Source organism: Eubalaena glacialis, chromosome 2, assembly GCF_028564815.1.
Source record: "Eubalaena glacialis isolate mEubGla1 chromosome 2, mEubGla1.1.hap2.+ XY, whole genome shotgun sequence".
Taxonomy (NCBI): domain Eukaryota; kingdom Metazoa; phylum Chordata; class Mammalia; order Artiodactyla; family Balaenidae; genus Eubalaena; species Eubalaena glacialis.
The window spans coordinates 12,774,334-12,786,364 of NC_083717.1; the positions used below are offsets into that span (position 1 = coordinate 12,774,334).

General features: G+C 39.8%; 1 protein-coding gene across 1 annotated transcript in view; it reads left to right on the plus strand.

Annotated features, from left to right (window-relative positions):
* C2H10orf67 (chromosome 2 C10orf67 homolog) overlaps positions 1–12,031 on the plus strand; it is a 115,119-nt gene that overhangs the window by 43,375 nt on the left and 59,713 nt on the right. Inside the window, exons 5-7 of the mRNA XM_061181585.1 lie at positions 3,111–3,266; positions 10,209–10,356; positions 11,468–11,526. Coding sequence (XP_061037568.1) covers positions 3,111–3,266; positions 10,209–10,356; positions 11,468–11,526 — 363 coding nt within the window. The remainder of the gene's footprint in view (positions 1–3,110; positions 3,267–10,208; positions 10,357–11,467; positions 11,527–12,031) is intronic.

Here is a 12,031-nt window from a genome sequence, read left to right on the forward strand (position 1 = left end):
CTGCCTCCCTCCCTCCTTTCTTTCTTTCTTTCTTCCTCTCTCTCTCTTTCTTTTTCTTTCTTTCTGTGTTGTTGTTGCTATCCAAGAGTTTAAAAAAAAAGTCGTGGCACTTTCCCGAGAGTTCTTCTAAGAGATTGAAACATGAGACAGGATATCAGATTTGAAGGGGTGGTGAAAAAAAAACCCTGCTTTCTGCTTACCTCCTCTTGAGCCCAGCTCATTCAATAAACACTAGTAAAACATCCCTGGAGATGAAGAGAAATGAATCCAATGTGTTTGGGCCTTACGATTACTTTATGAAATGTCAAAAGTGAGACTTTTTTTCTTCCAACGAACTGTGGCCCCTGCTGCCCTGAAGTCCAGAGGGACTGAGTGCATCCTAAAGGCAGGTTGGCCCCAGCAATGCCATGTGTGTGCAGCATGTCAGCCCAGTTCCTGGTGGGATTTTAAATGAGCTCCCAGAGGTGGTTTGTGCTGTGTTATAAAGGAGATGACTCGGCCGGCTTGTCAGAAGCATCTTTGTTTTGCTATTTTTTAGGAGGACAAATAAATCCATCCTATTCAGAACATAAAGATTAGTGAGCAAAAAACAAGTAATAAACAAATGGACCCAAGAAGAATGTTATAAGATATAGAAAGAACAGAGCAGTGGAAGGCAGGTGGGCAGGGGAGGAATGCTAAGGCTTCCCAGAGCAGGTGGCATCTGGGTTTGGATGACGAACCGTAACAACAATAATAAACGCTAAGATATAATACTGGAGCTGACGGTGCTGTAAACACTGTCCAAAATTGTTTACATGCATTATCTTATTTAATTCTCACAACAATTCAGGTAGTGTTATTGTTTGTCCCATTTTACAGATGATAAAACTGAGACACAGGGGATTTAAGAAACTTGTTCAAGCTCACAAAGCTACTAAGTGACAGAGCTGGTCTTCAGGCCCAGGCTAACCTATTCTAATGCCATTCAGGAGATTGACAAGTAAGAGCTTATTAGGTGGCCTAGAAATTCCAAGTGCATGGAGACCTGCCATCCCACGGTGCTTCTGAGAAATTGCCTGCTGAGTATCAGCACTGATTAAATGCCCAGCCTGGTGGGGGAAGGGGACAGAAGGCTGGCACGAGTCAGGGGCCAGGTAAGCCAGCAGCAGAGCAACAGGGGTGCTATTTTGTCCATTGTGCTAAGGGATTTGGACTTTAGCCTGTGGGGACGGGGAGAGTTGCATTTTAGAAAGATCGGTTTGGCCACAGGGTGGAGATTGGTTGGAGAGGACAAAAGAAGAGTCAGGGAGGTGAGTTAAGGGCTAGTACAATAGTCCAGGTGAAGACAAGGATCTGACTGTAACTGAGCAGGACCCTAGGGGGCCTTCCCGGGACAGAGCCCTCCCCCAGGTCCCCTGCTATAGCTCCTCTCTGAAGTACCCAGGTAACAGTATCTGATGCACATTTCCTGAGTTGTTTCACAGATGCTAAAACCTCCACCAAATGGAAGATGTTAACCACTTGATGACCATGAGCACCCAGCCCCCAGGCCTCCTGGAGCCTAAGGACTGATAATATTAACCCCTGCGACACCGCCCCGCTACCTCACCGTCAGCCAATCAGAGAATGGTGCACGAGCTGATCACACATCCTGGGCTCCCTTCCCTCACCTGGCCTTTAAAAATATTTTACTGAAACCCGTCAGGGAGTTTGGGGTTTTTGAGCATTAGCTGTCCCGGACTCCCGGCTCGGCGCCTTACAATAAACACAGGGCACCGCAACCGGGTGTCAGTAGACCGGCTTTGCTGCGTGCGGGCGAGCGGACCCCGGATTTGGTGGTAACATGAAGGCGGGGGAACAGGGAAGGGGAGGGTGGGCTCGGGAGTGGTTTAGGGGTGGGTTGAACGGATTTGGTGAGGTGAGGGGGGAGGGGGTCCTTAAAATGACAGAAAATCGGTTTCTGGCTTGGGCTGCTGTTAAATGGGGGGGGGGGGGTAGAAAGGAGGAGAGTGAAGGTGGGGAACCTCCGTTCAGACCTGTTGGATTTGAGCTGCCCTGTCACTTACACTCAGAGCCCCAGTGGGGTAACTGTCTTAGTCTCTGCAGAGCGTTTGAACTGTAGACATAAACAGAGTAGATGTGAAGAATAGATTACATACTCAGTGCTGTTCTTTAAAATCTCCCAATTAAAAAGCTAATATTGTCATATGGATTGTTATATTTTCACGCTTTTTAATCCTACTGCAGATTCACTTACTGATGTTTTTCATTAGTGTGGTGTAGACTGTGTCAGTGTTATGTCCTTAGCTTGACTCTTGATGCTACCTCGATGTATTATTATTCTTCTCAGTCTGCCGGTGTTCATCATATAACAGAACAATTTTAGTTTGTAAATCTAACTCTTTGAAATATAATATATTAGCAGATATGGTTAGGTTTTACTATATTTCCTGTATGTCCATGTGTCCAAAAGTATTAGTAACAAACAAATGATAAAAATAAAATAATTCTTCTGTAATTCCCAAAAGAGTCCAAAATGGACAAAATGCTTTTGCATGTCTGTGTTGAAAATGAGATTTTTATATGTTGGCAGTAAAGAACGGCATCATTTTTAAAGCATTTTTCCTTGTTTTGGTTTTGTGATACAATTCTTCAGAGTAATGACTGCCAATAGGTTAGCACCTCAATGCTTAAAATAGGCTGTCAAGAAATGGTTCTTCTTTTTTTCACATCTCCATTCCAAACCACTGAGGGAATTAGTTGCACCACTGAAGTACTTTTCCTTTCTTACACAGTCAAAATTTTTGCTGGCTTCCTTTCTAGAGGAAGATTGAGGTAGGACATTCACAATCATGATGTGGATTTACTATTAAGGTTTACTATTATTATTATTATTACTGGCATGGCTGATGCAGTCAGACTCATGCTTTGTCTCATAGAATAATACTGTGCTGTATACCATGACACTTTACTGTATTGTTCAATATAAACATAGTTATTTACTAAAACTTGTGTGCAAGTTGCAAAAATAAAATAACTTTACAAGACAGGAGCTTGAATAAAACATGAAATGGTTTCTGCTGGTGCTAGCATAGTGTCTGACTTTTAATGCTGCTTTTTTCCCCCAGCAATTCTTTGAGGTGGAAGAAGAGAAGACATCTGTGCATGATGCAAGGACTGTCAAAATGAATATTTTGTTAAAAAAACTGAAGGAGAAAGAAGAACTCATTAAGGAATTAAGAGAAGAACTGGACCAATATGAAGAATTTGGATCTCAAAAAGTTGTAAGTTTCACAGCAAAGAGTAATTCATTTTAATACATATAAATGAAGTTACAACTGTCTAAAAGCTTGGGGTCGGAATAAAAGGATTACAATGCATGTATCTTGGGTATCTCTCCACAACATAAGCCAGTCCAACCCTTTTCTGCTCGACACCATAGTCTAGAAAACCCATAATAATTATAAATAGGAGCAATATAATTGTTCTCAATTTTTATTTGTAATAGAAATAAAATAACCTATCTCCCACTACAAAAATTTTCCCACCCTAGAAGAGAACGTAAATAGATTTTTGTTTTAATTCGGAAGAGTCCCACCCTTTTTTGCAGTCCAGATAATTTGAAAGACACAAAACAATCTCAAGTCAGAGGCTTCCAAGAAACCAACTTGGAACAGGATGACCTTAAGTGGAAATGTCAAGAAGGAAAATTATCAGAGGGTTTTCGCCCTCTTCTCCCCGTTGCAGTAGGAGCCAGGAGCTGCCTTACTGCTCAAAGCACTGACGAGAACAAAAAATGCAAAGCGAGATAAAGCAGAAAGGAGAGCTTAGCTGCCTGTCAAGGAGGTGAATGTGAAGGATCTGGAAAGTGTGGACCCTAGAGGCGAGTTTATTTTCATCTCAGATCAGCTCTGAGCTGCCGGCTGTACTGCCCAGCCACAACCCAGAGCCATAGAGGGGTTTTCATATTAGGTTCTAAGAGCAAGAAGTGGATTGTTTGAGTAGGAGAGGCAAGCAGGGAGGCCAGAGAATCACAACCTGTTGAGTGTCAACTGGCAGGGGTACCTCCTCACATCACAGCTCAGTTTACCGATAAGGAGGCAGACTTACACCCCGGGTGCAGCTGGTAAATGCTGACGTGGCATGAGAACCAAGGTCCAGCTGAATCCAAAGGCCCGCATGAGGAGGAGGAGCTTTATCCTCTGTATAGAGTAAGAATTAAAGTTGCTATATATATATATATATATATATATATATATATATATACTTTTATGTAATGTATATATATTATATATACATTATATTATTATAATAGATTATGGTATTATGGTCTATAGGTATATCATTATAATGTATGTTATTATAATTAATATATAGTGTATATTAATACCTGTGTATAGATACACATAAATATCGACACATGCATATATATGTATGGAAAAAGCCTGAGAAGTTATACATCAAAGTGTTAACACTAGGAAGAAACACTTGCGGGTTGCTGGGCCCTTTAAGTGCAGTCCTTGGTTTATCTAAGTCCCACACTAGTATTCTTACTTAAAACCCTAAAGTTAGAAAAGATAAGGAATTGAACTTGCACCATTCTAAAGGACTTTATTTACGAACTGGGGAAGGAGTGCTTTGTTTAATCTATTAGAATTCTCTATATTCTAAAAAAACCAGAGCATCTTCTAAGCAATGTGGTATTATTATTATCGTAGACCTAATAAAATTGAATATTATTTCTTTTTACATGTTCTGATTGCCTTGGAGGGAGAGGCACATCCAATTTTTGCATTTACTTTTCTTGTCTTGGGTCTACATTTACTCTTATTTTTTGGAGAAAATAATTTAATAGAAAAGGCTAAAAAAAGACTAACAGTTTTGGCTTTTAATCCTGCCTTGGCTAACAATGTCCAGAATCAGTTAGCAAGGCAATTTTGATCCATTTGTTTCCCATTTGTGAAATGGGAGGTGATACCTGCCTAGCCAACAGTTATGAGGAGGATACCTGTTGTAGTGGATGTGAAATGCTGTGAGTTCTTTGAAGAAAAACGTGCATATAAATTCTAGTTATCATTATGAGGAAATACACAAGTCCTTATGACCATCTGGTTTACATTCCATGAAATGCACTGTTGAGAACATCCCAATTCGGTAATTGAGCTTCTTCCAGTAAAACACGAGGTCTTGCTTGGCGTGTTTACACCTCTGAGTGTCCTCAGCCCGTTAACTGGTCTGTTTGGACGGCCTGGGTATAGAGGATGAGGGTGGGCGGGGCTTGGTGAAGACCACAGGAAGTGGGAGGCAGCACCCCGCTCTTGTATAAGAAGGCGTTCTCTGGCTCGGGTGGCATCCTGAAGACCTTGGTTGTTTCGCTGTAGTTTGTCCCCAAGGACACCACATCAGTATTTCTGTGAACACCTTAAGATTTGAGGAAAGTGAGACTTCTGATGAACTGGGTGTATACATTTTCCCCAGCTCCTTAGGACCCCAGCAAAGCGCCAGGCTGACTGAGGAGAACGCAGAGCAGGGCTGGTGTACATTTGGGAGGACGGACATGAACACTGCAAAAGCAGACCACGGGTTATATAAAATAAACGTCTGAAAATTTCTTTTTAAAGATCCTCTAAGAACTAGCTTTCCTAGAACTCCATGCCACTCGAGTTCTAGGTGATTTACCTTTTAAATTTGAAATTTCATCTAATACGACTGCTCCCTCTAGTGGTGTAAAAAACTGGCGACAGCAAGTATCTGAAATTAGATTTGGAAAACCGAATTTGGAGAAACAATTAGAAAATGTCAATGCAGCAATGGCAAAAACTTGCAAAAAGCTTGAAATAAGCAAACTGAATAAACAGTAAGGAAACGCTCTAGTTCGTTCTCTCTCATAGTGCAATTATATAAATCGCTTTATAGTTAATTGTCATAATCCCTCTCTAGGACTGTTGTAGAATGAAATCTAAGAATATGACAGGAAAGGGAAGGTTTAATAAACAGCTAGTTTAACTTATATTTATGACAAGATGGAAATCAGAAAAAGGAATCTCTTCAAGTTCCAGAAGCCTCATCTCTCCAGGTCAGAACACCCTTAATGTTGAATTCCCGCCCCTCCCTACCCCAGACCAACTACATTCAAGGGCTGAGTGTCTTTTCAGGTTCTGTAAAAACCTGCAATGACTTAATGGCACACTGCTGTAGTTATCAGGTTGCCATGCAGTACGCTGATAAATCCACTTGAGAACTGCTAAAGAAACTAGCCTGTCGAGGTATGTGTGCCTGTGTGTCTGTGTGCCCAGGCACATGCATATGTGCTTTCATTGCAATTGGAGTTGTTTTGAAAAGATTTTTCATTTTTCTTTCTTACCCCAGCATGGATGAGCTATGCAACTATCACACCCACATCCCCCACCCCCACCAATAGGTGAACGTAACTGTTTGTTGCTGACGGTTCTGAAACAGAGCTGTCATTCAAGAGTGGCAGCTCTGCAGGGCTGCACTGCCCCAGTGTGCCGCTTTCCTGGTTGTCACTCACTGGGAAAGCACCTGCTCTTCTCCGTGACGGTCATGCAGCATGGGCATGCAGCAGAAGCCCACTCCACCCGCAGCATCACATTGAGATGTCCAAGTACTGTACGTGGAGCCTGCAGGATTGAGACGCCAATACGGCAGGAGGGAGACTGCTGGGAAGGCACCTGCGGCGCTCCAAACACTGCTTCTCAGCCTTTATTGTGTTATTGTGTGTATGGGTCACCTGCAGCTCTTGTTAAGATACAGATTCTGGGCTGGGGCTGGAGATTCTGCATTTTCAAAAAGCTCCCAGGTGATGCTGAGGCTCCTGGTCCTTGGACCACATTTTGAGTGGCAAGGCTCCAGGGTACACCTGTTTTCAGAAACGATTCTTTCATGACTCAGTTTGGGATTCTGAAACCTGGGAACAGTGATACTGCACATCTTGGCTCACAAGAGAAGTAGCATGTAAGCCACCACTTGAAGTCCTAGCTTTCACTACACGATAGAAAAACTCTAAATTGGCAAGTTACTTTATAAATTTAAATTTCCAGAGTGACTATGGATCACACACGGGCTGTCTTAGGCTATAATGTGGCTTTTAATAGCTTTAACTAGTTAACCACCTTTTAATGATCTCCATCCTTCTTAACTTCGGTTTGTTAATGCAGTTTGTTTTAAAGAAGTCTCATGGTTTAAGCGAGCCAAAGCTAGTGGTGTGGGCAGATGGTAGAAGGAACACCACCACAAAACCTGCCACTCAGAGTGTAACAGATGACCGTAGCCGCCCAGAACTATCCCTTTGTTCATTTTGCTAATGAGTGTCCTCATTGCTGTGAGAATCTGAATAGTTAATTACTTGCAGTTCCCGCAGCTGACAGATGGTGGGGACAGAGCTAAGGGTTAACCTCTCAGGAACAGGGGCTGTCCATGGATTTGTGGAGGAAAAAAACCCCTCATGTTGGAGGTGTTTCCTTGTTTCCTGCTTTTCTACCAGATTTTTAGAAAACCCACTTAGGTGTTAGCTGCTACCACTAGTAAATTTTACACTTCATCTGATTAATTCAAATAGTTCTCGTTTAGTTTATAATAATGGGTGCTCACGTAATCCACAGTGGATGTTCATTTTCTGCCACTGTTAGGAAATGTATGCTTAAGCCTATTAAGGCAAATGTTGTTTGTCTTTAAGAAAGCTTTTTTAGTCTATAAATACATTCTGTGATGTTCTCAAGTTGAACCATGTGGGACAAGAAATTAATGACTGGGATTCTTTTTTTTTTTTTTTTTTTTTTTTCACACACACTGTATTTTATTTTTACAAGAGATAAATAGACTGACACCAAGCATTGCACATGGATGACCACAACAAAAGCAACAATGATTGCAATTACCAAACATGAAACACACTCATACTATGTCATAATATTGACATTCATTCCAGTAATCCTCCACTGTAACAGCTCCTTTACTTTGCAGTGAAAATTGATTTGTATATTCTTTGCCTCTGAGTTCTTGTGGGATTTTTTCTTTTTTTAAATTCAACCAGAAAGTCACAAAAATTATACTCATCCTCATCAGTTCACTCAGTCCCATGTAATTAATTTTTTTTTTCATCTTGATCTTTTGTTAGCACTTTTATGAGCTCCTCAGTTTTTCATTAGAGTTCTGAAAATGCTTATTCATTCAGTTCAGCAGTACAGTCAGGTACCAGAAACCTGTACTTGTCAGAGTCTTTTCCATGAATTTCCTGAAGATGAAACCCTTTTATAGGAACATATTTACAAAAGCATCAGAGTACACCAGAACTGTCTGTAAATGACAAAAGACTTAAAAATGACCACGGTTAAAGATTTGATGAAAGTTCATAATAATGCAGTTGACAAGAAAATTAGTTATTTCTGAGATATACATTTTAAAGTAATAACTAGGGTTATGACTTATAACATTATACCAGAACATATAAGATTTTTAGAAATTTCATGTAATGTCTGAAACATTTATATTAACATATTTCCATACAAATAACCCAATGAAAGTTTAGTATTAGTTGTTTTGTTTGGGATTCTTTATTAAGAAAACAGTGTTAAAAAAAAAGATAACAGTGTTGTTTATTAGCTATTAGATTTGTTAGTTAAGAATGAATTGGGGTTAAATAATTTAAATGGAATGGTGGCTCAAAATCATGAAGATTCATAATCGGGCTTAGTGCAAAATTTAACAACATTATTTTAAATATTAACTCTGATATAACTAACTTCATTAGTAAGTCACTTGTTTTTCAAGGATTTATTCATGTACTATAAAACATTGTACCCACTTATTTTTCTTTTGAACCGTTATGACCACAGAGGAAAACATTTTTAATAATTTACTTTCAGATATCTCTAAAGTTAAATAAAAGTATAGTTTCAAAAGGACACCAGTTATATTGGGAGGAATGGTTTTGTTTTTGAGAGGAGAATTTATTCTTGTGTATTTGCAATCATGGCATTGCTACAAAAAGGATAGCTTATAATTCATCTGAAGATTAAAGTTCAAAAGTATTTCTAGTGTCTATATTAATTTTGAAGGAAGGCATGTAGACGCTTCTCTCTTTTTGTGTAACAATACGACTTTCAAGCATACTCTTTAATATTTTGAGATTGCATAATCAGTTTAATATTTTATCATCATGAAGTATAAAGTTCTGCACCAGCTTCTCCAATTCATTACATCTTAATTCCAAAAAAAAAGTGCGGCAATAAAATCTAGACAGCCATAAGCAAGCATATTCAGATGTTTTCAAAAGCTTTGAAACAAACAAGAAGAAGAAGAAAAGAAGACTAGCTGTCCCAATAAGCTTCTACTGCGTAAGAAAAAGCTTCTCCCATAATGGACATGGCAAGATTTAAACAAAAGACGCACATAATAAAAATGTAAATGAGTTTGCTTTACTAAAACTATAACTTTAAAGTCTTTTGTTGTAAGTTATCCTGAAACCTTCTTACAAGGTAATCACTGTTTGCATAGAGATTTAAACCGAAGTCCTCAATAGCATTAAACGCCTGCACAGTCCCAGTGTGACAGGCATGCAAAGCCACGTTAATGTTCAGAATATGAATTGCCTCTGGGTGGCTCCTTCACCAAGCAGAAAACCAACTGTGTGGCTATCCGTGTGCCTGATGGACTCCATGCGGCTCCCAGCCTGAAAACGTCACCACTTTGACATGTGATGTGCTCCTCATGACACTGGCAGCACTGACACTGGGGAATGCCACAAAGGCGACAAGCCCCCCTCCTTGGCCGTGCGCTTTGCCCCGCCCCCCCCGGCGCTGCTGCCCTCCCCCCCACCCCCCGGCTGCTGCCCATCCGCGGTCTCCCCAGCCTGCCTGGTTACGGGCGGACAGCACTTCAGACACACACAGAGGGAAGTGTGGGTGGAGGGGCCCCAGCTGCCTCCATAATGAATTGACCTGAATGATGAGGGCACACAAACAGTATGATATGCATTATTCCTGTCAATAAACTGTCCCCATGTGCTGTGGTCTTTGTACAGAATGTACTGCAGCCTTTCTCCCAGCAAGCTCTATTTAGTCTCCTTCCTTTTTACTATTCATATTATAAGTGTGTAATAGAATTCAGAAAATTATATGATAGCTCTTCTGTATCTGTATTGTCTTGTGTTGCATATTTAAGTCCTTGGCTCCCTGCTTAGAAATATGGAATTCTCCATCTTTTAGGACTCTTTTATCAAAGACGGCAGCCCTCTAAGAACAGCTCTGGAAAAGGAAAATTTGGAGTACAAAGTGGAACATGAGAGACTGCTTCAAGTCATTTCAGAGCTCGAAGAAGAAATCCAACTCAATCTAAAAGAAAATTCAGTATTAGGTAACATTTTAAAGTCATTTTTGAGAAAACTCTGTACATTGGGCACTTTATAAAATTCATAGCCATGCTTGTCTTTTCCAAACATATGTTTGTTTGGTTACTTACATTTAAAACATCAGTTTGTTAGCCACTTTTGATTTTCATTCTTTTCTTGAGACAGAAATTGGTCATACTCCCTTAGCCATGCCTTTTTTAACTCAGGGTGGTTGTTTTTTAAGCCAAGCATTGGCCTCTGAAAAAAATGTGCTAATCAGTATTCTATATCACTTAGAAATATTATAAACAGATAGAAACTTGTGCTGATTTCTGTTTCATGTGCTTAATCAATTATCTAAAATTTATTAACATTTTAATATTTAAGCATATATATTGGGGTGTGCTTTGTGGAGAAACAGAGTTGGCCCTTCAGAAAAATATGCTACTACTTACTACATTATCTGCAATTTTTGGTACAAATTTTAAGTACAAATTTCCATTTGTAGACTTTATACCCTCTTTTTTATATCTATAAACATTGGTAAATATTGCATTTAAATCACCAAGTTAGATTGCTTTCAAGTCTTTACACGTACTGCTATCTTTGTATTTATGTTAGTCACACAATGATGCCCTTAATCTGCAGTATGAAAAGCTATGAGTAGGCAATTCAAAATTTACAGCAAAACATTGATAAAATCAGATATAGGACAATATTCCTTGAATGTAAAATTATACCACACCAGTGTAGTTTCGTTTCTCTTCTGATGTGGTATAGTAATGCTTTTTCAGGTTTTGGTAGTTCTTACTGAGTCATAAAGTACCACCTGCTAAAGCCGTTTGTATTGGCTGTGACTAACAGCAAAAATGTCTCTTGCTAGTATCGATGAAAAGCTTTCAACCCTCAGCCACACTTGGATCTTGAACTTAGTTCTTAATCCCTATCTGACCAGCCATCTGAACAGCAGGAAGAAGGCTGTGAATGTCAAGGGCAGTTGTGAAGGTCACAGTCCTGCTAGGACTTGCGTCCACCATGCCTGCCAGCAGTGTACAGCCTGCCCTGAAGCAGGCAGATTGAATACAGGGCCATAAGCTTGTAATTTCATGGTTGGCCTCTCTCTCCTTTTGTTTACAGAAGATGAAATTATAAGTCTGAAAGAGATGGCAGAAAAGGATCATAAAACCATTCAAAAGGTACTGTAACTTTTTTACATTGATGAATGACTCTTTTCAATGGAAATATCAGCATAACTGGTGAAATAACCCTGTGTCCCCCTGGTCTTATGATATAGGGAAAAGTCAGTTTCTGTATTTAATCTCTCCCGTTATTCAGGATTATTTCTTTAGTAATGAAAAAGGATTCCATCTTGAAAACAAATTCATGTTTTCTTTTATTTGGGATAACTGAGTATCTACCTTGTTGACTGTAAGGAACTGAAACATCGTATGACACAGGGAGTCCGAAGATGTGCTTGTGGAAAAATGATATTATTAAAAATGAGCAGCCTTATTTTCAGATCAGATGTTGGTTTATGTTCATTTTTCTGTATATGAATGAACTGGGTTTGTATATCCAGGAAATCTGTATTTAGAGCAGGAAATTCTTTTGATATCATGAAGATCAAGATTTCCTGGGGCATCTAATGCCGCAGGACCACGGCAGTTCCTGCCCTCCACACCCAGGTCAGGGGCTCCTGCT